The sequence below is a fragment of the Staurois parvus genome, unplaced genomic scaffold, assembly GCF_062004578.1.
Source record: "Staurois parvus isolate SC_StPar_1 unplaced genomic scaffold, SC_StPar_1.0 ptg000168l, whole genome shotgun sequence".
NCBI classification, from domain to species: Eukaryota; Metazoa; Chordata; class Amphibia; order Anura; family Ranidae; genus Staurois; species Staurois parvus.
The window spans coordinates 5249691-5274847 of record NW_028317964.1 but is presented as its reverse complement, the minus strand read 5'-3'; the positions used below and the strand labels follow the sequence as shown (position 1 = coordinate 5274847).

The following is a 25157-nucleotide window of genomic DNA, read 5'->3' as shown; positions in this document are numbered from 1 at the left end:
GGCGTACAATCTAAGGTCCCTAACTCACATTCATACACATACTAGGGCCAATTTAGACAGGATCCAATTCACCTACCAGCATGTCTTTGGAGTGTTGGAGGAAACCGGAGTACCTGGAGGAAACCCACACAGGCACAGCGAGAACATGCAAACTCCAGGCAGGTGGTGCCATGGTTGGGATTCGAACCAACGACCCTAGTACTGTCAGGCGGAAATGCTAACCATTTAGCCACTGTGCTGCCCAGTTTGAGGGTGGAGGGCTGTGCATGCTGTCCATGTTCATGTTACATCCTAAATATGACTGTTAAATGAAACATGGAGTTACTTTTTAACACAAAATCCCTTTCCTGGGGTCCTTTGAGAGACACAACCCCCTCCCCACCTGTTGTTTTTCTTTTTTTTTTTAACTGAATGGCATAGAAACCGATATATATATCCTTATGGATGACCTACATTCTCTCTCTTCTTAAAAGAGAAGTTTGTTTTTTCTTTTTCCCCCTAAATTATACTTACCTAGGTGGATGCAGGATTGGTCCCTTGCTGGCTGATCTCTGAGTTCTTGCCGCCGCTGGGCTGTGGAGGGGGGGGGGGGGAGCGGCTGGCGCTGGCTCTCAGTGGAACACCGTCAGTGGGCTTCAGCCCGCTGTCAGCTGAAATCGGTTCACCGGAGCGCAGAGTGAACTGCACTTTTGTTATCTACAGGAGAATTACAGCCAAAAGAGCTGTGGCTGTGCTTCTCCTTTAATGTTCATTCTTCTGTAAGGTGTCAATATAACCCATTGTCATACAGTGGCTATAGAAAGGAATCCCCCCCCTTTAAAAAAAAAATCCCATTTTGTTGCTTTGCAGCCTGAAATGAAGACAGACACAATTTTCATTTTATCCAGCTGTATTTACTCAGTGCAACTTGTAACATTCAAGTGAAAGATATGACATCAACATGTCAGAAAAATATAAAAAAAAAAATCAAAAACAGAATAACCGAGTTGGAAAAAGTATCATCCCCTTGTGTCAGTATTTTGTTGAACCACCTTTTGCTCTAATTCCAGCCTTTAGTCTGCTGGGATTTGTCTCTATTAACTTTGCACATCTAGACTTTGCAATATTTGCCCACTTTTCTTTGAGCTGATCAAGTTCAGTTAAATTTGATGGTGACCATTTGTGGACTGCAGTCTTTACGTCATTCCTCAGATTTTCAATTTGGGTTTAAGTCTAGGCTCTGACTAAGCCATAAAAAGACATTCACTTTTTTTTTTTTTTTAATTGCAATAGATTTTTATTGAAGTTTTTTAAGGCACAACAGTAAACATTTAGAAATCTTTGTATTTTACATACAGTTTTATGCAAATTATGAAATCAACATAAGTAAAAAGGAATGTAAAAAAAAAATAATGAAAAAATGCAATACCTTCAAATGCTCTGAAAAGCAAATATTGTTACCTGTAACATTAATAACTTCTTTGTATATACGTGCATTAATAATATCACCATAACAGTTATATTTGCATATAATATCACATGATTAATCATATGGACAACAAAGATGCCTAAATATAAAATACAACATTTTAAGTATTATTTTAGATAGATAAAAGAATTAAAGGAAGACACACACATATATAGGAAATATACCTTTAGGAAAGGTATGGTCGGACCAGATTGGACCCCTGTAAGTGAGAGCTGACACAGAGGTGCCAGAAGATATAAGTTGTGTGTTCTGCCCCCTACGGGTCAAAACAAAGGGGGGGGGGATATGTGACAGTGTGACGATCTGTCACCCAGGATTCTCAACAAGGCTGGTTGAGGGGCTCCAGGGTAAGTGTTTGATACGGAGGAAAGTGGCTTTTCACTTTCCTCCTTTGTTTGTAAGGTCTGTTTTGGGATCTGGAGCCTGGAGATTTCAAAGAGATCTGGGAGGGATGAAATCTCCAATCCTGGGACCAGGTTTTGGGAATGGCCAGGAGACTGATTGCACAGGTGTGTGCAGGCCTTTTCAGAGAGTCAGGATCAGGGTTCTGGGCTCCACCCCGGCAGATAGGAGTCAGGAGGGCTCCACCTGGAAGATAGGAGTCAGGAGGGCTCCACCTGGAAGACAGGAGTCAGGAGGGCTCCACCTAGGAGAGGTGGAAGCCAAAAGCAGCAAGGGGCTGCTAGAGACTAGCTGTGTGCTAGTGCCATATTTTTGAAAGAGTCTGCAGGAGACAGACGTAAGCCTGAAGAGGAAGGCCAGTGGAAGAGTGTTTATATCCGAGAGAGCCAGGAGGCTGAATTTTGTGTATGTGGATGATCGATACCACTGTGTGGAAAACGTCTGATGTTTTGAACTTTCATTTAAATAAAAGTGGGCTAAAAAGGCCTTAAAAAGCAAGCGAGTTGCTGTGTGCCTTACAAAAGCTCTACCACTTTGAAGCGAGTTCCCACAATACATATATACACACAGTGCATACAGAAAGGCATGGATGTCCACGGAAGACAACAGTAGTGGATGATCACAAGATCCTCTCTATGGTAAAGAAAAACCCATTCACAACATCCAGACAAGTGAAGGACACTCTCCAGGAGTTGGGCGTATCATTGTCAAAGTCTACAATCAAGAGAAGACTTCGCGAGAGCAAATACAGAGAGTTCACCACAAGGTACAAAACCCTTCATAAGCCTGAAAAATAGAAAAGCCAGATTAGACTTTGCTAAAAAACATCTAAAAAAAGCCAGACCAGTTCTGGAAAAGCATTCTTTGGATGGATGAAACTAAGATGAATCTGTACTAGAATGATGGAAAGAAAAAAGTGTGGAGAAGGTTTGGAACAGCTCATTATACAAAGCAAACAACTTCATCTGTAAAACATGGTGGAGGCAGTGTGATGGCATGAGCATGCATGGCTTCCAGTGGCACTGGATCATTGCTGTTTTGCTGATGATGACAGAAGCAGCCGGATGAATTCTGCAGTGTTTAAATATATAATATTTATATGTTATATTTATATTTATAATGTTTATAATTATATTCATTTGTCCAGTTACATTTGAGCCCCTGAAAATGGAGGGACTGTGTATAAAAATATTTGCAGTTCCTAAAATTTGTACTTGATATTTATGTTAAACCACTTGAATTAAAGCCAAAAGTCTGCCGTTCAATTTCATTTGGATTGTGTCGTTTTAGTTTATTCTGGTGGCATACAGAGCCAAAAGTATGAAAATTGTGCCTGTGTCCAAATATATATGGACCTAATTGTGATGGAGGATAGGCAGGACAGAACACGCAAAGCAGATGGCAAACACACAAAGCTTTATTACAACAAATGACTGTCACTCAAATTGGGGATGCAGGTAGCGTGGCAGTACCCAGTATGAGAAATAGCAAGGAGAGGGCTCAAAATAATTGTAATCCGTCCCCAAGGGGCAAGTTAGAGTCTCTAGCGATATGTAATCCAAGTAGGGAGCAGAGGGGTAACAGAGTTCAAGAACAGTCCAGGGGGAATAAAATAGGGGTGCATACACTCACGGCTCCGGCAGGGGTGTCCTGGCTCACAGCTGACGCCAGCAGGGGCGACCCTGCTCAGCACACAGCAACAGCGGGTAATCTGGGCCTCAGAGTATTAGGCAGAGTATCGTGGGGCCCACACCAGATAGTCCTGACCCAGGGTATTAACAGAGTGTCAGCGGTACTCCCAGCCCTGGAGTATTAGCAGTGTCAGTGGTACTCCAGCCCTGGAGTATTAGCAGTGTCAGCGGTACTCCCAGCCCTGGAGTATTAGCAGTGTCAGCGGTACTCCCAGCCCTGGAGTATTAGCAGTGTCAGCGGTACTCCCAGCCCTGGAGTATTAGCAGAGTGTCAGCGGTACTCCCAGCCCTGGAGTATTAGCAGTGTCAGCGGTACTCCTAGCCCTGGAGTATTAGCAGTATCAGCAGTACTCCCAGCCCTGGAGTATTAGCAGTGTCAGCAGTACTCCCAGCCCTGGAGTATTAGCAGTGTCAGCAGTACTCCCAGCCCTGGAGTATTAGCAGTGTGTCAGCGGTACTCCTAGCCCTGGAGTATTAGCAGTATCAGCAGTACTCCCAGCCCTGGAGTATTAGCAGTGTCAGCAGTACTCCCAGCCCTGGAGTATTAGCAGTGTCAGCGGTACTCCCAGCCCTGGAGTATTAGCAGAGTGTCAGCGGTACTCCCAGGCCTGGAGTATTGTTTCCTTAGCTATAGCAGCCAATCACATTCATCTTTTTCTCATTTAACCATTGTGTGGTCATTTTTGCTGTGTGCTTTGGGTCATTGTCATGCTGGAAGGTAAACCTTCTTCCCATTGACAACTTTCTAGCAGAGGACATCAGATTTTTCTCAGGAATTTGATGGTATTTTGCACCATCCATTTTTCCTTCTATCCTGACAAGTGCTCCAGTCCCTGCTGCAGATAAACCCGCCCCATTACATGTTATTACTACCTCCATGCTTTACTATAGGAATGGTGTTATTTGGATGGAGAGCTGTATTGGATTTCCACCAGACATCGTTTAGTGTTGAGGCCAAATAATTAAATTTTAGTCTCATCTGTCCAGAACACCTTTTTCCATGTGACCTGAGAATCTTCAAGTTGCGTTTTGGCAAAGCGCAGTCCTGACTGGTTTTGGCCTTTCTTAAAGAGTGGTTTTTAACCCTCTCATACAAGCCACATTTGTAGAGAATTTATGGTATTGTTGTCACATGCACACAATGACCACTCTTTGTCATCAATTCCTGCAACTGCTTCAGAGTTGCTTTAGACCTCTTGGTAGCCTCTCTGACCAGTTTCCTCCTGGCTCCCCTTACCTCCCACTTAATAATAGACTTCACAGTGCTTCTAGGCATTGATAAAGCCTTGGAAATTGTTTTGTATCCATGTCCTGACTTGTGCCTGTCTACAACTTTATCCCAGGGATTTTTTTTGACAGTGCCTTGCCACCCAGAATTGGTTGTTTGCTCCAGTTGCACTATCAGGGACTGAAATACTCCAGGAAAGCTCTTTTCATGCTGAGCTAATCAGAATGACCACAGATAATCACAGTTTAAAGTCAAATGCCCTTGTGTGCCATTGAGAAGGTGATTACCTACACCTGATTGAGTTTACAAATCATTTTTAGGAGGGGGGGGGGGTGATCTTTTTTCCAACTTAGTGTTTTTGCTTTTTATGGTATTTTTTTTCTGACATGTTGTTAAATCTTTCACTTACGGTAATTGTTATAAGTTGCAATGAGTAAGTACAGCTGGATAAAACAAAAACCGTGTCTGTCTTCATTTCAGGCTGCAAAGCAACAAAAAAGGGGTGTGATTCTTTTCTATACCCACTGTAGGATAATGGTTATATTGACACCCCCTGCAAAGCAAGAAAATGTGATTATTTTGAAGGGGGGGTGATTCTTTTCTATACCCACTGTATATTGTTCTTATGTCTCCTAATGGACTTTGAGGAAGTATAAAAATCCCAAATAGTCAGACTGTCCACTTGATTGCTTTAAATAATAAACAAACTTTTTTTGCGGCTTTGTTACAGGTGATGCACTTGCGAATGAAGTGGAGAGTTTAGCTGAAAAGTCAGAGAAGCAAGATACAGAGAATAAAAGTTATTTTATTGCATTTGCTCGAGTCTTCAGTGGTGTGGTACGCAGAGGGCAAAAGATATTTGTTTTGGGACCCAAATATGATCCAACAGAAGCACTGCCTAAGGTATTTTTTTTACTCTTTTCATTTTAGATTTCCACAAATATAGAAGTCGGTACTGCAACAAGTCTTGTTTTAACTTTAGCACTGAAAATGTAGCTGTAATAAAAGATGCTGACTTTTTTTCCGCATTCCCCAGAGTTACACCATCTTAAAAAGACCCTGTCGCTGAAATAAAAGGTTTCAAAGCGCACATAGTAAGTTAAAGTTCTAATACTAGTTTCAGCGAATCTTCGCTCTATTTCGTCAAACTCTAGGATCATTGGCTTTCAATATTTGCAAGTGTATTGAATGCCTGTCTCTAACCACTGAACATTGTGGTCCCACCTGACTGAGCACAACATCACTATTGTGTCTCTTTAGAGCTTTGTTAATTATAGGAGCATATAGGCCTCGTTCATACAGGACGATGCCATGCATACTCCATGTCCAGTTTACCTGCATGGGCATGCACAGATGTTTTGTGCAGCCCTGTGTGGGTAGTTTTATTCATGTCTGTTGGGGCATAGTGACTGCATGGATACAGACACTGTGTCCCAATTTAAAATCAGTGCTATTGTAGGTCCCTAAACTCACTCAGGATGCATTTGAGGCTGTGCATTCACATTGGATGTCATACTGGGCGCAGTGTCTGAGTCATGCATCCCAATAGGAATCAATGGGACTGCCGACCTTGTGCGTCCGCATGTCGGCAAAAGAGGGCCCTGCACGGTGCAGTTATGTCATCACCCCATATGAACAAGGCCTTTGGCTGAAAAAAGCCTTTTTTTTTTATTTTAAACAATATATCTTTTTTGATGTTCAGTAGAATAAGACATACGTAGAGTATAGTGAAGAGGCCATTCACATAAGGATATGAATACTAATTCTACACAAAACAATTTGAAATAAAGACAAAATAAAGTCTTACAAAAAGCATCTCCTAGTTTTTAAGCTTTTTGGGGGAGATTTACTAAAACTGGGGAGTGCAAAATGTACCCAATCAGCTTCTAACTTCAGCTTGTTCAGTTAGGCTTTGACCAAAAAAAACCTGGAAGCTGATTAGTTGCCATGCAGAGCTGCACCAGATTTTTCACTGTTCAGTTTTAGTAAATCAACCGCTTTGTCTCCTTCACCAAGGGAGAAAGGTAGGGGGCACAAGGTGTGTGGGAGGACATAGGGATGTGGGAGAGGGAAGTAAATGGAGTGAAAAAACAAACAATTTCCAATCTAGTGACTGGATGAGTGCTAAACAAAGGGAAAACCTAGGAGTCCAGTCTCATACTGTGTAGCATATAAAGAAATAGATATGAGGGTTTTGTAGACAACCATACAGACCAAAGGTTGTAGAATTTTAATTTAGTTAAATGTTTAATGACTAACAATTTTTCCATCTCACATTGATAATTTAGTATATCTAAGGTATCTAAACCTAGGAACATCAGATGAGTTTCACCGCCTCAAAATACTGAGCTTGGCTGCAAAGATAAAATGGACCAGAACCAATCTTGTACGCAGGAAAAAGTGGTCAAGACCAATAGGGAGTGCAAGGGGTAGATCAGCGTCTATTTTAGAGGCTAGGAGTTTGGCAATTAGATGAAAACATTTGTTCTAATAAGAATGGAGTGATTTACAGGTCCAAACATGGAACCAGTTTAACCACACAGTCTACAACACAGGGGATAACGAGATGGGTGAAACTAGGCTAGTTTGTAGGGGGTAAGGTATCAACGATGGACTATTTTCTGGTGTAATTTCCTGTGATTGGTATAATGAGGTTTATAGGTGACAGTAAATGCTTTTCCGTAAGAGGACTCAGAGAATGAGGTACCTAGTTCTGATTGCCACTTACACAGTGTTTGTTTTAGAGACGACAGCTTTGTCATTTAATGAGTTGTAGAATGGGGCTATGCCCTTCAATTGACATGACTTATCATTGAAAAGGAGCTAGGAGCTGCTTTATCAATGAACAGGGGTAGTGGACATTTAATTAGAAAATTCTAGATCTGTAAATACAGAAAAAAAATCTGAGGATGTCATTTTGAATTTGGGGTTAAGGGACTCAAATGAACCGAAGGTCTGCTTATCATATAAATTAGCCAATAAGGCCCTTAGATTTCCAATGGTGACAATTAAAAGCAAATATAAATGGTGCTATACATCAATGGTGGTAGAGATTTTAAGAGTTTTGAAAAGAGTGTGTGTAATGACGTTACTGACCACCTATGAAGTGTTTCGTTAAGTGTCAAGTAATCAGTTTTGGGGCAGGGTAGGCCTAGCTTTAGAGCTCTAAGTAATGGGAAAAGGGTTCTGTGCTGAAGTAATGTTCGCTCCATCAAGGTTCATATTTTATGGTATGGTTTGTATCCCCACACATACCAGGAGAGTATACTGTTAATAAATAAGACTGAGGAAAAGGGATAACTATAGTTCTAAATAGGTGGGGAGCACTAACATTTTTAGGGCCGTTCTCCTCCTAGCAGTAGAAAATTGGCTTGGAGTTGCTGTATAGTTTGAGGAAAGGACTGAAGAAATGGTTTATAATTTAAATCATAGAATTGGGAGATAGCTACAGAAATTTGTATCCTTAAAAAAGTTAGTGTGGTAGCAGTCCATGGGAATGGGAATTGTGCTAGAAGCTGTTATTTAAGGCTAGATATGTGTAAACACAGGATCTGAGACTTTAGTTGCATTCAGCTTATACAGGTGAAACTCGAAAAATTAGAATATGGTGCAAAAGTTCATTTATTTCAGTAATGCAACTTAAAAGGTGAAACTAATATATGAGATAGACTCATTACATGCAAAGCAAGATCGTTCAAGCCGTGATTGTCATAATTGTGATGATTATGGCTTACAGCTCATGAAAACCCCAAATCCACAATCTCAGAAAATTAGAATATTACATGCAATCAATAAAACAAGGATTGTACATAGAACAATATTGGACCTCTGAAAAGTATAAGCATGCATATGTACTCAGTACTTGGTTTGGGCCCCTTTTGCAGCAATTACTGCCTCAATGCGGCGTGGCATGGAAGCTATCAGCCTGTGGCACTGCTGAGGTGTTATGAAAGACCAGGATCCTTCAATGGCGGCCTTCAGCTCTTCTGCATTGTTCGGTCTCATGTCTCTCATCTTTCTCTTGGCAATGCCCCGTAGATTCTCTATGGGGTTCAGGTCAGGCGAGTTTGCTGGCCAATAAAGCACAGTAATCCCATGGTCATTGAACCAGGTTTTGGTGCTTTTGGCAGTGTGGGCAGGTGCCAATCCTCTTGGGAAATGAAGTCAGCATCCCCATAAAGCTCCTCTGCGGAAGGAAGCATGAAGTGCTCCAAAATCTCCTGGTAGACGGCTGCGTTGACCCTGGACTTAGTGAAGCACAGTGGACCAACACCAGCAGATGACATGGCTCCCCAAATCAACACAGACTGTGGAAACTTCACACTGGACTTCAAGCATCTTGCAGTGTGTGCCTCTCCACTCTTCCTCCATACTCTGGGTCCTTGGTTTCCAAATGAGATGCAAAAGTTGCTCTCATCAGAAAAGAGGACTTTGGACCACTGAGCAACAGACCAGGTCTGTTTTTCTTTAGCCCAGGTAAGACACTTCTGACATTTGTTGTTCAGGAGCGGCTTGACAAGAGGAATACGACATTTGAAGCCCATGTCCAGGATTTGTCCGTGTGTGGTGGCTCTTGATGCACTGACTCCAGCCTGAGGCCACTCCTTGTGAAAGTCCCCAACACTTTTGAATGGCCTTTTCCTGACAATCCTCTCCAGGCTGCGGTCATCCCTGCTGTTTGTGCACCTTTTTCTTCCACACTTTTCCCTTCCACATAACTTTCTATTAATATGCTTTGATACAGCACTTTGGGAACATCCAGCTTCTTTTGCAATTACCTTTTGAGGCTTTCCCTCCTTATGGAGGGTGTCACTGATGGTTTTCTGCACAACTGTCAGGTCAGCAGTCTTTCCCATGATTGTGATTCCTACTGAACCAGACTGAGAGACCATTTAAAGGCTCAGGAACCCTTTGCAGGTGTTATGGCTTAATTAGCTGATTAGAGTGAGACACTTTGAGCTGAGAATATTGCACCTTTTCACAATATTCTAATTTTCTGAGATTGTGGATTTGGGGTTTTCATGAGCTGTAAGCCATAATCATCACAATTATGACAAATCACGGCTTGAACTATCTTGTTTTGCATGTAATGAGTCTATCTCATATATTAGTTTCACCTTTTAAGTTGCATTACTGAAATAAATGAACTTTTGCACCATATTCTAATTTTTAGAGTTTCACCTGTAGTATGAAGCCTCATTGAATTAGGAAATTATATTCTGTATCTCTAGTAAAGATATTTTAGGATTTGAAATCATAAGGACGTCATCAGCAAATAATCTGATTTTATGGTCCCGATCATGTACATTATTGCCTGTGATAATTCCATTTGACCTTATTCTATTAGCTACAGGTTCCATGACCAATGCAAATATAATTGAAGGAATTGAACAGCGCTGTCTGCTGCCGTTGGATATGCAGATTGGTTTAGATAATAGACTGGACTAGTACTATTGCAGAGAGAGAATCACAGATTTCATCCATCCTGTAATACCAGATTTAATAAAAAACCTATTTAAGATGCATGAACTTGAAAGCAAACCTTTCAAGTTCATGCATCTGTTGCAGAATATGTTCAAATTTTGTGCATGAATGATTTTGGTGCGATGCTGTGCAATTTGAGCCCATTCAAAATGAATGGGTTCAAATCACACTGCACTGAACTGCATGTAAATTGCACAGGAATGTGGTGTGCAATCCTGTGCGATTCATATGCGAGTAATAGTGTGTACCGAGGCTAAGATGAAGATACACCATCTTTCCCTTCTGCTGGTGGGGCTGCAAGCTAGTCATCCAGAAAGCCAATACGACAGTTGGGGTATTCCAGGTAGCAGAGTTTACACGCATTTCATCTGCATCTTCAAGTTTAATGGTTGTGTTGCTTTAACGGATTACAGGAATTCCACACTGCCTAAACCATAGTTTATTTTTTTCTATCTTTGAGACCCATAAACTGTATTACTAGTGATGCCTGGTCCTGCTACTCACCTATAGAGATTGGTTGATGTATCCACAGCCAAATAAAATCTGAGATTTGATCTCATCTATATTCATATCTTTGTAAATCTCTGGCATGTTTATTGGAAGATAGCTGAAGGGGAAGTTGGATAGACTTTTAGGCTTCAGTTCTGTGTGTCACATCTAGCAGATCTACACCACTTCAAATATTGTTGTTTCTTATGATCAGATGTGCTGTGGTGACAATTTGGTGAGTGGGAGATGCTAGTCCAAGCTTACGCCAAACAAACATATGTTCTTGTAATAGCTCAGAGAGCTCATACATATTTCTCTCACTGATTAATGCAGACTTTCATCTTACTGTTAAAAGTATCACACGCAGCATTTTTTTGGTGGCTCTAACCGCTTACATATGTGGCAGAATAAAGGCCCAGTTCAGCATGTGACAAGTAGGAGGCAGTAGGAAGTGGACAGACTACTTAGCTGAATTTTTCAATATACAGCCATTTATTTTGCAGCTTGTAATTGATCGAGATTTGTAACTGCTGATTTGCCATATGGTTAACAGAAGGAGAAGATGGCAAGTCTAGAAAATGTTATCTTTATACAAATGTTCATGTTACTTATGATGGATGGTGCTAGAAAGAAGCCTGTTGCATAGGTCTGTCATATGGTCATGTCTCTGCTATGTTGCTTGGTGTGCTCCATATTTTATGTATATATTTCATTCCATATTACTGTTCCTTTATTTATACCGTGTTGTAATTCTTCCCCTTTCACATTTTGGTGGTTGCCACGGGTGACGTGCCCACACAAAGCCCTGTATGTGCAGCAGCACAGTGACCAAGTGGTAAGCGCTTCCGCCCAGCGCACTAGGGTCATTGGTTTGAATCCCAACCATGGCACTACTTGCACAGAGTTTGCAAGTTCTCCCTGTGCCTGTGTGGGTTTACTCTAGGTACTTCAGTTTCCCTCCACGCTCAAAAGACATGATGGTAGGTTAATTGGCTCCTGTCTAAATTGGCCCTAGTATGTATGAATGTGAGTTGGGGACCTTAGATTGTGAGCTGAGGGCAGGGACTGATGTGAATGTACAATATATATAAAAAGTGCCACATAAATGAACTGCGCTATATACGCATGGTACCTGTAATATACAATGCCTGTGTTATATTAACAAAGCATTGTCTGGCCATTACAGGTTTTTTTATTTCTGGCAGGATCAGCAGGTATTTCTCTGTACTTCCAGCATGTACTGCATATTTATTTTTATTTTGCTCATATATACAGTTAAAATTTCTGCCTTCACAAACTTCTAACTCTGGGGATTCCATTCCATGTGCAGAGCTGTCATGATGTTTTTTTTTCTTTCTTAAGCTGTACTCCTTACATAGTTTTATTCCTAGTTACATAGGTCTAACTAAGACCCATGCTATTGAACATATACCATATTGGTGGGACTGCTGTGGAAGCAGAGACAAACTGTAGCAGATACTACAGTGGTCGCTGCAGTCTTGTTACTGTGCCTCACAGGAGGTCTCCCACTCGACACAGGCCCCATTCACAAAGCACCTTGAATTTTTCTCATTGAATGCCAAACGTTCTCTGATTGGACGAGGTGGAGTGGCAGAGAGGGAACTTCCTGCTCCCAAAAAATTCAAGGTGTTTTGTGAATTGCCCCCGTGCTGAACGAGTGACCTCCTGTGGTCACTACATATCCGGGCTGCCGCTCAGAACAGGACCTGAAAGACAGTAGCTATCAGTGTAGTATCGGTACCTACTGCAGTGTTTCTCCACTTCCTCAGTGGTCCCACAGATATGGTTTATGCATTTTTTACTATGGTCAAAGCTGTACCAATGTAACAATGCAAAAAAAAAAAAAAATCCATACCTGGAGTTAAGCTTTAACAATGTAGAGAGAAAAAAGAAAATCAGGAGCTTTAGGCAAAAATGTCTCTGTATTAATGGATTAGTTTGCGCATTCAAATCTATTTTATAAATCTGTATGAATTCTGCCTTTTAGGCTGGAAGGGATCCATGCACACGTGCTAGAGGTAGTTGGACAGAAAGCCTGCTTGGCATTCTTTAAAAAGAAGCAAAAATAATTTGATCCAATGTGTAATGGACACCATCTGTTGTAAGGTTGCAGGGTATGTTTTAACAGAAGGTTATATGCTGAAGCTGAGTAGTTCCATTACTTACTGTGATTTCAGCAGTGGCAGGATCTTTACTTTGCCAGGTCCTTGTTCTGCTCCGCAGATCAGTTTGGTAGTTTAGCAACAAGGATGGCCTTACGCAAAGATTTTGTGAAAGCATTTATATCCTACTAGTGCAAAACAGCAGGAGACTAACTGAATGTAAATTTGAAGTGCTACTGTTTTTTTTAAATTTTTTTTAATAGTGCCTTTTAAATATTTGTTTTTGTGAAAAGATATGTACAAAGCCACTACACATTCCCTGTAATCTGAAAAAATACAGTGTGTAATAAATATATATATATATATGTATAAACACACATACTTTATATTGCCAAAGGTCACCATCTGTCTGCAGAGTCAATGACTAAAGACCTCCAAACTTCACTTGGCCTTCAGATTATTTATTATTATCTATTTCAGGTACTTACGGTATATAGCGCTGTCAATTTACGCAGCGCTTTACATATACAGTGGGGCAAAAAAGTATTTAGTCAGCCACCAATTGTGCAAGTTCTCCCACTTAAAAAGATGAGAGAGACCTGTAATTGGCATCATAGGTAGACCTCAACTATGAGAGACACTCCAGATCTCAACCCCATAGAAAACCTTTGGAGGGAGTTGAAAGTCCGTGTTGCCCAGCGACAGCCCCAAAACATCACTGCTCTAGAGGAGATCTGCATGGAGGAATGGGCCAACATACCAACAACAGTGTGTGCCAATCTTGTGAAGACTTACAGGAAACGTTTGACCTCTGTCATTGCCAACAAAGGATATATAAAGTATTGGGATGAACTTACAGGCCTCTCTCATCTTTTTAAGTGGGAGAACTTGCACAATTGGTGGCTGACTAAATACTTTTTTGCCCCACTGTATATTGTACAGTCACATCAGTCCCCAACTCTCAAGGGGTGTACAATCTAAGGTCCCTAACTCACATTCATACATACATATACTAGGGCCAATTTAGACAGAAGCCAATTAACCTACCAACATGTCTTTGGAGTGAGGGAGGAAACCGGAGTACCCGGAGGAAACCCACGCAGGCACAGGGAGAACATGCAAACTCCAGGCAGGTGGTGCCGTGGCTGGGATTTGAACCAACGACCCTAGTACTGCCAGGTGGAAGTTCTAACCATTTACCCACTGTGCTGCCCAACATTAGCACAACAACAGTGCGTACAGAGCTTCATGGAATGGGTTTCCATGGCCGAGCAGTTGCAGTCAAGCCTTACATCACCAAGTGCAATGCAGTGTCAGATGCAGTGGTTTAAATCATGCCACCACTTGACTCTAGAGCAGTAGAGACGTGTTCTTTTGGAGTGACGAATCACGCTTCTCTGTCTGGCAATCCGATGGGCATGAGGTGGTTTGGGGGTTGCCAGGAGAACGATACTTGCCTGACTGCATTGTGCCAAGTGTAAAGTTTGGTGGAGGGGGGATTATGGTGTGGGGTTGTTTTCCAGGGGTTGGGCTTGGCCCCTTAGTTCCAGTGAAAGGAATTCTCAATGCATCAGCATACCAAGACATTCTGGACAATTTCATGCTCTCAACGTTGTGGGTACAGTTTGGGGATGGCCCCAAAGCAAGGTCCATAAAGACATGGATGAGCAAGTTTGAGGTGGAGGAACTTGACTGGCCTGCAGAGAATGCTGACCTTAACCCGATATAGAACACCTTTGGGATGAAATAGAGTGGAAACTGCGATCCAGGCCTTCTCGTCCGACATCAGTGCCTGACCTCACAAATGCACTTCTGAAAGAATGGTCGAACATTCCCATACACACCCTCCTAAACCTTGTGGACGGCCTTCCCAGAAGAGTTGAAGCTGTTATAGCTGCAAGGGTGGGCCAACTCAATATTGAACCCTACGGACTCAGACTGGGACTCCATTAAAATTCATGTGCTTGTAAAGGCAGGCGTCCCAATACTTTCGGCAATATAGTGTACACAATCCAAAAGAGAGTGTGGCACTCACAGGTCTTGAGAGGTGAACACATTCACAAGATTTTATTTTGATGTTTTGACATGGTACAAGCGTGTCTTTCTCAGGATGAGCTTGTGTAACGTTGAAATAAAATCTTCACTGTGCATTCACCTCTCAAGACCAGTGAGTCCCGCTCGCTCTTTTGGACTACATGTACTACAGGTTTTGCTGTAGTATGTGCGCAATGGCAACCACTGGATTATACAATATATATATTCTCTAGTGGTATAAGCGTTGGCAGCTGTCCAGGATAGAATGATTGAAAGACATGTAAGAATATAATTAAAGGGTAACTTCACTTTCGTGGGGAAAACAAATTAGCAAATATAAAAAGAAAAGAAAATATTGTTAACAATTGCAACTCAAGTCATATTGTAATTGAATGATATTAAATATTACCTGTCCTTTTCAATCTGCAGTGCCATAATTTTCGGTAAAATGCAATATGGCTACCTGGAGTTGTTGTGTACAGAACTCCCCCTGAAAATGTCATTTCCTGCTTGTGTGATTGGCTCACTGATTTTCCCAGAAGACTTCACTTAGATACAAGTCCGATTTTTGGCATCCCCTGCAACAAATGTCATTTTTGGTAAAATGCTCCCTGTTGGAAATCACATCTAAAGGGATTAAGACCTTGCAATTTTTCTCAGTAGTGCCCTACAAGTGCAGCAGCTGATTGATAATTAACCAGTCCCTCCCATACAGATTTACTTTGCACATGGACACAGACAAACATACATCTACTTCCAAATAACAAACGGTAGGAATCTGCAACAAAGTTTGTTAAAATCCTTGCAATGTACGCAGACCACTGAGAGGGGAATGTTTATTTTCTCAACAAAAGTGGAGTTACTCTTTAAACTAATAAAAAAATGGTTCCCTGTGGGAATGTTTATCTGTTAACACTTGTGCTTTTTTTATCATTTTGAAGTTTAATTAAATATCATTTTTTACAGGGGTGACTTTTATATGAATAAATATTTTCATTATTGCATTTAATTTACTTCCGTGTAGGTTTTCCCTGTAGTGATTAAACTGTCAGTATAATCAGCATCCTTGCTGAACAGCTGGTGATATCCTGTAAATAGGTTACATGGGCATCTATATAAGAAATGTATTGTTTTCAGTTAGGCTGAGTTGATCTGCACACTTTCATTGTGATACTTTATGAAGAGCCATAAAGCACAATCACTATGCTGCAATACTGAGCAGGAACTGCAATATGTACTGTGTATGCCAATATGCTTCATAAATAAAGTACAACTAAAGGCAGAACTTTTTTTTTAGTTTTGGATAGAGTGGAGATGGATCAAAATGCCTGTCAGGTTTTGTTGTTGTCTGTGCCCTTATTAGGGAGATTCACCCTCTCTATTTGCCTTGGTTACCATTATCATTAAAAGTGAAAATAAAAAGAGAATTCCAAATTTTGGGTTGTCCCCAGAAAGTAATAGAGGGGAAATCTCCCAATGAGGACACTAGTTCTGGTTACCTGGGGGTACCCAAGGGATTCTCTTAATTTTCAGGGATTTCCTCTCACTTCCTGTTTTGACTATGGGACAGGAAGTGAAGGTATATCTCCCCAAAGACAGCAAAAAAATAAACTGACGGGTTATAACCCTCCTGTACTCTATCCAAAATATAAAAAAACTTTTTTTGGCTATTGTTCTACTTTAACATACTTTGGTTAGATAACTAATAAGCTAATCACATTCTGCTATATATCTAAAAATAAAAACAAAGATTGCCATTAATTGCAGATAAAACTGTTGTGCATAACACTAAAGGGAAAGGATCCAGTCAAATAAGGGATTCTACAGTAAATTTTGTTGACAATTTGTCCAGTAGTCGTTTTAAGCACTTATGGATGGAAACTACTTACCACTACATCACTCCTCCTAAGCCATAACCATCAATTTCCTCTTCCTTTTGATGGATGGCTACTGTTATTCTTTATTTATTCTTTTTTTTTTTTTTAAGGCCCTTTTCACACTGATGTGGTGCAGACTGACCGCACTGCGGGTGTAGCACAGTGTACCTGTGGGTTTGGTGTGGGTTAGCTGCGCCTTCCTACAAAGTTCTATTATGTCTTGTGGTTTTGGTGCTTTTTCTGAAAATGCACCAAAACTCCTGCATGAGGACTTTTTGTTGCACTTTCAGAAAACATACCAAAACGCGACACATAATAGAACTCTATAAGAAGGCACAGTTAACTCACACCATACCCACAGGTACACTGTGCTACACCCGCAGTGCGGTCAGTCTGCACCACATCAGTGTGAATGCGGTCATAAGCTGAAAACTACTTTGAGAAAGTGTATATACATCGTAAGGCCAAAATTATGACCACATTATTGAGTTCGGGTGTTTTCATTGAAGGGCATTAATAACTCCAAAGTATACAGAAAGATCTGGATGATTGTGTGCCTTAAACTCTGTAGCAACAATTCAGAAAGGCCCCTTTCTTTACCTGTGTGGCTGTGTTCCTATGCACAAGGTCAGGTCCAAAAAGGCATGGTTTCACAAGGTTGGTGAGAAGGAACTTGAATTGCCTGGACTGTTTCCTGATCTCAACCCTACTGAACACATTTGGGTTAGTTGGAATGCCAATTGCAGGTCAGGTCTTCTCATCTAACATTGATATCTTACCTTAGAAATGCAGTTTTGGCAGATTGGACACACTCTAAAATCTTGCAGAAATCCTTTCTGGAAGAGTGGAGGCTGTTTTAGATGCCAAGGAAGAGAGAAACTATGTGAATGCCAGAATTTTTTTGTAAATGCTAAATGTTTTTGGACGACTGACCATCACACCTAAATGAGCTTTTTGGACATTGTACTCCATAACTATAGGTTATGGAATATGACGACCAACAAGCTCATGTAGGTTTGATGGTCAGCTTAAAAAAAAACATTTGGCCGTATAGTCTATATAATAAGGTTGTGACTAAACTGAACTGTATGTACAGTTGTGTTCAAAATAATAGCAGTCGGACATCACTAACCTGATCAATCACTGTTTTTGGTAGAAATTATATTTCTACATGGCAAATAATTTACTAGCAGGTGTAGTAGAGTGATAGAAATCCAACAGACCCAACAGTCATGACATGCATGCTGCTGATTCTGTGTAATTGAATCACTCATTGAAAGGGGCATGTTCAAAATAATAGCAGTGTGGAGTTCTATTAGTGGGGTCATTCATTCTTTGAAAAACTGGTGGCAGTTATTGCCCTTATTTAAGGAAGGAAGGCAGCAAATGTTGTACATGCTGGTTACAGTGCATTTCTCTCTGCAATTCTGAGGAAAATGGGTTGTTCCAGACATTGTTCAGAAGAACAGCGTACCTTGATTAAAAAGTTGATTGGAGAGGGAAAAACATATAAAGAAGTGCAGAAAATGATAGGCTGCTCAGCTAAAATGATGGCAAATGCTTTAAAATGGCAACTAAAACCTGAAAGACGTGGAAGAATGCGAAAAACTACCATTCGAATGGATCGAAGAATAGCCAAAATGGCAAGGACTCAGCCAACAATCAGCTCCAGGAAGATCAAAGAAGGTGTAAAGTTCCCTGTGAGTACTGTTACAATTAGAAGATGCCCATGTGAAGCCAAGCTATCTGCAAGAAGCCCCCGCAAAGTCCCACTGTTGAAAAAAAGACATGAGCTGAAATGGTTACAATTTGCCAAAGAGCACATTGACTGGCCTAAAGAGAAATGGCGCAACATTTTGTGGACTGATGAAAGTAAGATTGTTCTTTTTGGGCCTAGTGGCCAGAGACAGTTTGTCAGACGACCCCCAAACACTGAATTCAAGCCACAGTACACTGTGAAGACAGTGAAGCATGGTTGCGCAAGCATCATGATATGGGGATGTTTCTCATACTACGGTGTTGGGCCTATTTATCGCATACCAGGGATCATGGATCAGTTTGAATGCATCAGAATACTTAAAGAGGTCATGCTGCCTTATGCTGAAGAGGAAATGCCCTTGAAATGGGTGTTCCAACAAGACAACGACCCCAAACACACCAGTAAACGTGCAACATCTTGGTTTCAGACGAACAAGATTGATGTTATGGAGTGGTCAGCCCATTCCCCGGATCTTAATCCAATCGAAAACTTGTGGGGTGACATCAAAAATGCCGTTTCTGAGACAAAACCAAGAAATAGAGAAGAACTGTGGAATGTAGTCCAATCATCCTGGGCTGGAATACCTGTTCACAGGTGCCAGAAGTTGGTTGACTCCATGCAACACAGATGTACAGCAGTTCTCAGAAACAGTGCTTATACAACTAAATATTCATTAAGTGATTCAAAGGAAAGCAAAATCTTCAAACATTTTTCAGTTTATATATTGAATGTTTGAGTTTGTAATGAAGAGCCTGAAGAAAAACACTGCTATTTTTTTGAACAGTCTAATATTCCCTTTTCTTCAATTTTTTTAGAGGAAAAACACAAATTTGATATATTTTTCTTCATGTTTTGATTTGGAATAGAATGTGTAGTGTTCCCAATGCATTTGTGTGTATGGAAATAAAAGCTATTAGAAGGATTTTGAGCTTTATTCACTTTTTTCAACACACTGCTATTATTTTGAACACAACTGTATGTGAGTTTTTTTGCATGTTGATGGAAGGAACACTACACTGTAAACGAGGGATGGACAAATTAATATGGAATGCAGGAGCCAGTCTGTCCAGTCCAAGACCCACCAGATGTAACTTTTAAGGATCTTTGGCAACCTGACTTGTAGGATTTATCTAGCCCTACTGTGAGCCAGTTTGAATCCTGACTGATGCATTTTGTAAGCTTTTGTATAATGTACAAGACACTGTACAGTGGCACTAGATGTTTGCATGGGAAATAAAGCTAATGGCATTCATGTTTAATTCTTTTAGCTACCATCTGAGTGTTCGTTCTCTGCTGAGATCTCTGCCATTCCTCATATGGCTTGCTGTACTTTAGAAAACCTCTATCTTCTTATGGGTCGTGAGCTAGAAGAGTTGGATGAAGTACCAGCTGGCAATGTTTTGGGTATGTCTTTATGCATATTTTATTTTATTTATTTTCTAATTTGTGTAAATTGCCACAAACTTCTGCTACAGATTCTGCAGTTAACAGAACATTATCTTTAGTGTTGTGCTTCAAAAACTCATTAAAAAAGTGTTTAACCGCCCATATTAGTACAGTAATAGATTCTTAACGTATTAACCCTAAAAAAAACCCTGTTTTTTTTCTTCAATCACTGTGTGTTTTAAGTGGTTTGGCACTGCCTCCATCTGTCTTGTTTCTTGTACTATAAAATTGTTACAAATGATGAGTAATGTTCCACACTTTAGCCACGAGCAAGACTCCACCTGGAGCCCTTCAGGTGTAGACAGCATCACTTGCCATATTTATTCTTTTTATTTTTTTTCTTTTTGCTAAATTCTTTAGGTTCAATGGGTTTTTTTTCTATATGTCATATGTGGATTGTGTTTTTCATGTACATTGTGTAATGGCACAGATATTCTGTAACGATGTCCAGACACATTATGGTTTAGGTTGCTTAGATTGATACTGATCGATACTCCTGACTCCGAGGTGCCAACAATGATGTCTCATGACTATGCTATGATTCTGTTTGTGATGGGGCACAAGGTATGATTGGACAGAGATTTGTTTAGACCCATTCAAATATATGGTCTATGGCTTATCTATGTAGGTGCCAATATATCCATTCCGAGGATATTGAGATTTCCCAGAAGTATAATGTGATCTAGGTGACCCTTGTGTTCTATCTAGATGGGAATTCTAGGTGCCTGGAGCCCATAGGTGCCCTGGCTGGGAGATGCTGATAATCCTGAAGCTTGTTTTTATGATTGAAAATTCATTTACGTTTTGGGTCTTTCATGTTACTATGTCACCTTTACACAGAGTGTCTGATATCCCTGAGGAAGGAGCTATATGGCTCCGAAACACGCTTGAAGACATCTCTGTAATCAACCAGGATCCCTGTTTAACTTATGCACAACATCCTTTAATAGTGATATGGTAAAATGTTCAATATAACTGTTTTGCAACAATGGCGTGTTGACAAATAAAGAGTTTACACATTTTATGTATGATGCTTTCAAAGTGCGATAAGTATGGGGGGGAGGGGGGAGGGTACCATAATTTATCCAGGTTGCTTAGATTGTGTATTGCTTAGCAGCTGGATTTTTACATTATATCTCACCCTTTCATTTCTAATGGGTGATACCATTTAACCTCCTTGACGGTATTCCCGAGTGTAGCTCGGGGTAACATTTCAGTACCAAAAGTGGTAACCCCGAGCTACACTCGGGCTTACCCTGCGGCACTGCTCCGGCATGTTGTCTTCACTTACCTTACCCTGCGCTCCCACGATGTGTCCCCTGCAGCGTCCCCGGCCATCTCCTCCGGCCGATGCCGGCATCCGGCTTCTGTGTCCTGTCCCTGTGACGTCGGGACGTACGGGCGCCGCCGGCGGCGGGAAATTTAAAAATTTTAAAAAATGTCATTTTTTTTTTTTTACATTTTTCATAGTAAAACATTGCTGTTTCAACCAATTTCACATACATTTTGTCCCTAGTGCTTTGTCCTGTGCCCTGCCTGCATTTTGTCTGTTCTTTCTGCCTGGAAACTGAGAAATGTCCATGGCGTCCAAAAAGTGTCCCTTTAGGTCAAAAGCGGTGTAGATCAGCTAGAGAACAGCGATAGTAAATTAGAACCACTTGCAGAATTGAGTGATAATGATTCGTGGGGGAAATTCGTCATCAGACACTGAAAACGATTTTGCAACTTTGCTCAGAGATGTGTGAACTTGGCGCTATATTTCACATTTCAGTGTTTTTGGTTTGATTATATTATTGAATTAAATTTTTTATTATTTTTATATTATTTTTATGATTATTTATTAAATTATAATTTATGATTTTGTGTTTCAAATTTTATCATACCCGGGATGTTTACTAGACTCTTGTTCGGACAGATTTCAGTGAGTTTTTCCTAAAAATTACAGCCTACAATAAAAAAAATACATATTTCCATGCAAAAAAATGGTACCGCTTTCAGCACCAAAAATCTGAAATAATCATACCGCCAGGGAGGTTAAACAACATGTACAAAAAATGTTCTATCAACAGGTTAACTGCTGAACAATCAGGAACTTTTGTTGTACTTATGAAGTGTTGCTCATGGTTATATACACTCACCAGCCATTTTATTAGGTACACCTTGCTAGTGCCAAGAACGTATCTCCCACACCATTACACCACCACCAGCCGGAACCGTTGATACAAGGCAGGATGGATCCATGCTTTCATGTTTACGCCAAATTCTGACCGTACCATCTGAATGTCAAAGCTGAACCAGTCTGCCCATTCTCCTCTGACCTCTGACAGCAACAAGGAGTTTTCGTCCACTCAATTACCACTAACTGGATATTTTCTTTTTTTTGGACCATTCTTTGTAAACCCTAGAGATGGTTGTGCATGAAAATCCGAGTAGATCAGCAGTTTTTAAAATACTCAGACCAGCCCATCTGGCGCCAACAACCATGCGATGTTCAAAGTCACTTAAATCACATTTCTTCCCCATTCTGGTGCTCGGTTTGAACTTCAGCAAGTCGTCTTCACCACATCTAGATGCCTAAATGCAATGAGTTGCTGCCATGTGATTGCCTGATTAGCAATTTGTGTTACCAAGCAATTGAACAAGTGTATTTAATAAAGTGGCTGGTGAGCTTATAATCCTATTTCTGCTATTGCATAATTTGGAGAGGCACCATCATAGCTCTTTAGAGCATAAGTAAGAGGTGCAAAGCTGGATTACTCACAAGGTGGTCTAGGTGAGTGCTTGGGGCCTGCAGACTTAGAAAAGTCTGCTGATATATTGTTCAATTGGCTGTGGAGTTGCCCAATTGTTTTCGCCGCCTTTGAGCCTAGGAGCACTGGCAGTCATTTTTTGGATGGAGAGCAGGATAAAATTAGGAAACTGGTGATTAGGTTTACCAACAAATGTAATTAGAATTCAAATAAAATTATATATATATTTTTGTATTAGACCAAGTTAAATGCAGGGTGAACTTTTTGTCAAAGAATTTCTTGGGTACCTTACTTATCAAATGGCAGAAAGAGGTCTTTTAAAACCTCCCTAAATTAGGTTCAGTTACTTACAAGTCTGTGGTTGCCCCACCTTTGTTGACAGAAGTGTAGTAAATGCCCTTTGTATCCTAATGAAAATGACCCTAACAATGCAGAGCATATGTGTTTCCCTATGGTAGAAACAAATATGACGATATTTTGTTTTAAGCCATTTAATAATATGACAGGTCTCAGGTTCATTTTAAGGGGGACTTCTAGAGATATGTATACTTGGCTTCATTATGCTACCCTGTGTTGCCATCATTGGTGAAGGGAGAGCTTCGCGTCAGCTACGAGTCACTGGAGTCATAGGTTACAATGGGCTATGAACTCATCATGCAACAGTGTAGATTGTCCCAGAGCTTTCACATAGAGTAAGTCACATGTTCTTCCATAACTGAAAATCTGCGTACTCCATTGTTGGATGGGACTAGGCGGTTGTAAAGGGCCAAGTCTTACCCCGATCCAGGTTGCTGTTCCTTCACTCTGCTAATCACTGCACGCCATCTGTAAAAGGTGCAAGCCTAGCTCATCAGCTGCTGCACAATCACAAGGAATACTCCGGATGTGCTCTTTGATGACTTGATTGTAAAGTAGAATTCGTACATATCACAAAGCAGTGGAGGACCAGAGAATCTTGACATGTTTCGCACCCGCCAGGTACTTGGTCATTACGACTAAGGGCCTGGCGGCCACGAAACACGTCACTATTCTCCTATCCCCCACTGCCTTGTGATATGTACAATGTGTACTTTAAAACAAAGTCAGCAAAGCATGCAGCCATCCACAGGTTTGCTTTAAGCTGTCAGACTATGTCCAAACCATCACTTTATTAGGGTTTTGGTCTGTTACGTATGATTCCTCAACCGAATAGGTCTTCCTCATTTGCGGTTAAAATGGAAAATCTGTGTAATTTTTAAAATGCATTTTATCTTTTGATAACATGATCCACTGGGCTTCAGAAACAAAATACATATATTAATATTATTTATGGTGTTCATGTGATTAACTGGGATTATATTTTAGCATGATGCTTCCAAGACGAGTTTCCTCAGGAGAGTACAATGAAATAGAACAGATAATTGTTGGGAGATCACATTGCCTGTTTTGATTTTATACAGGGATGAATTTAAATGTTTCCAGAGTCTGATTCTTATATGTTGTGGCATTTTGTAAACGTCCAATCAAAAGATACAATGAGCTAAAAATAGGACCTGTTTGTCTGCCATCTGTTGATGTGAAATATATTGGAAATTAAGTTTCCAAAACTTAAACCGTGTCATGGAAAGTTGAAATTTCTTCCAGATGTGCAAAGTTCTTATTTCTTTTTTTTAAAGGCGGTCTCTTTCCAGAGCTAGAGCAGATCTCTTTGGGGCAACTTGATATTTTCAGTTGCTTAAAATGTAAATATGGACGATTATTGCAACAGAAGGGAATCTCATTATTTGTATGCTTTTTTAAATAGCCATTTAATTGCAGTTTTAACATTCTAGTTGCTTTGTTTATACATGTTCTAAAGCCATGAGGAATTAGGATAAATTTAATAGTATGGCACATAGAGTTTTGGGGCATAACCACTGCTCACAAATTGCTAAATCTGTCTAATTTTGCTAAACTGCTACTATAATTAATTGACTTTGGTTACAACACTTTATGGCCCTTTGTGGTGTCTTCTTAAAGGAAGCCTGTGGTGATATACATGCCTCCATTGTGGACTTTTCCCTCTGAGCATGCTATTTGCCTGTCTGGCTCCAGTAAATTGATAACTAGCATTTTAAAAAGTTAAGCAATGGCAGCCTACACATGGTATATTTTTAAAAATAACCCTTGATAGTATCCAGTATCGATATCCTTAAGGATAAGTTCACCTTTGGAAACATTTTACGTGTCCTACCCATTTTAAGGGTGGAATATGTAACATGCTGCTGCAGCCACTGCCTGATCCCCCCCCCTCCCTGTGACAGCAGGCCAGGGACCTACTCCGTACACCCGCAGTCACAATTTGAAAAGAGCACAGCCGTTCAGGGCTCTGCTGCGTTATTCATTCACAGAGTTCTGTAAATGAATGAACTACAAGTACCGACTGTT

The 25157-nt window shown here is 40.6% G+C and overlaps 1 protein-coding gene across 1 annotated transcript in view; it reads left to right on the top strand.

The window, feature by feature from the left end:
* EFL1 (elongation factor like GTPase 1) overlaps positions 1 to 25157 on the top strand; it is a 601029-nt gene that overhangs the window by 202462 nt on the left and 373410 nt on the right. The window contains exons 14-15 of the mRNA XM_089676417.1: positions 5520 to 5692; positions 19824 to 19959. Of these exons, the coding sequence (XP_089532543.1) occupies positions 5520 to 5692; positions 19824 to 19959 (309 nt within the window). The remainder of the gene's footprint in view (positions 1 to 5519; positions 5693 to 19823; positions 19960 to 25157) is intronic.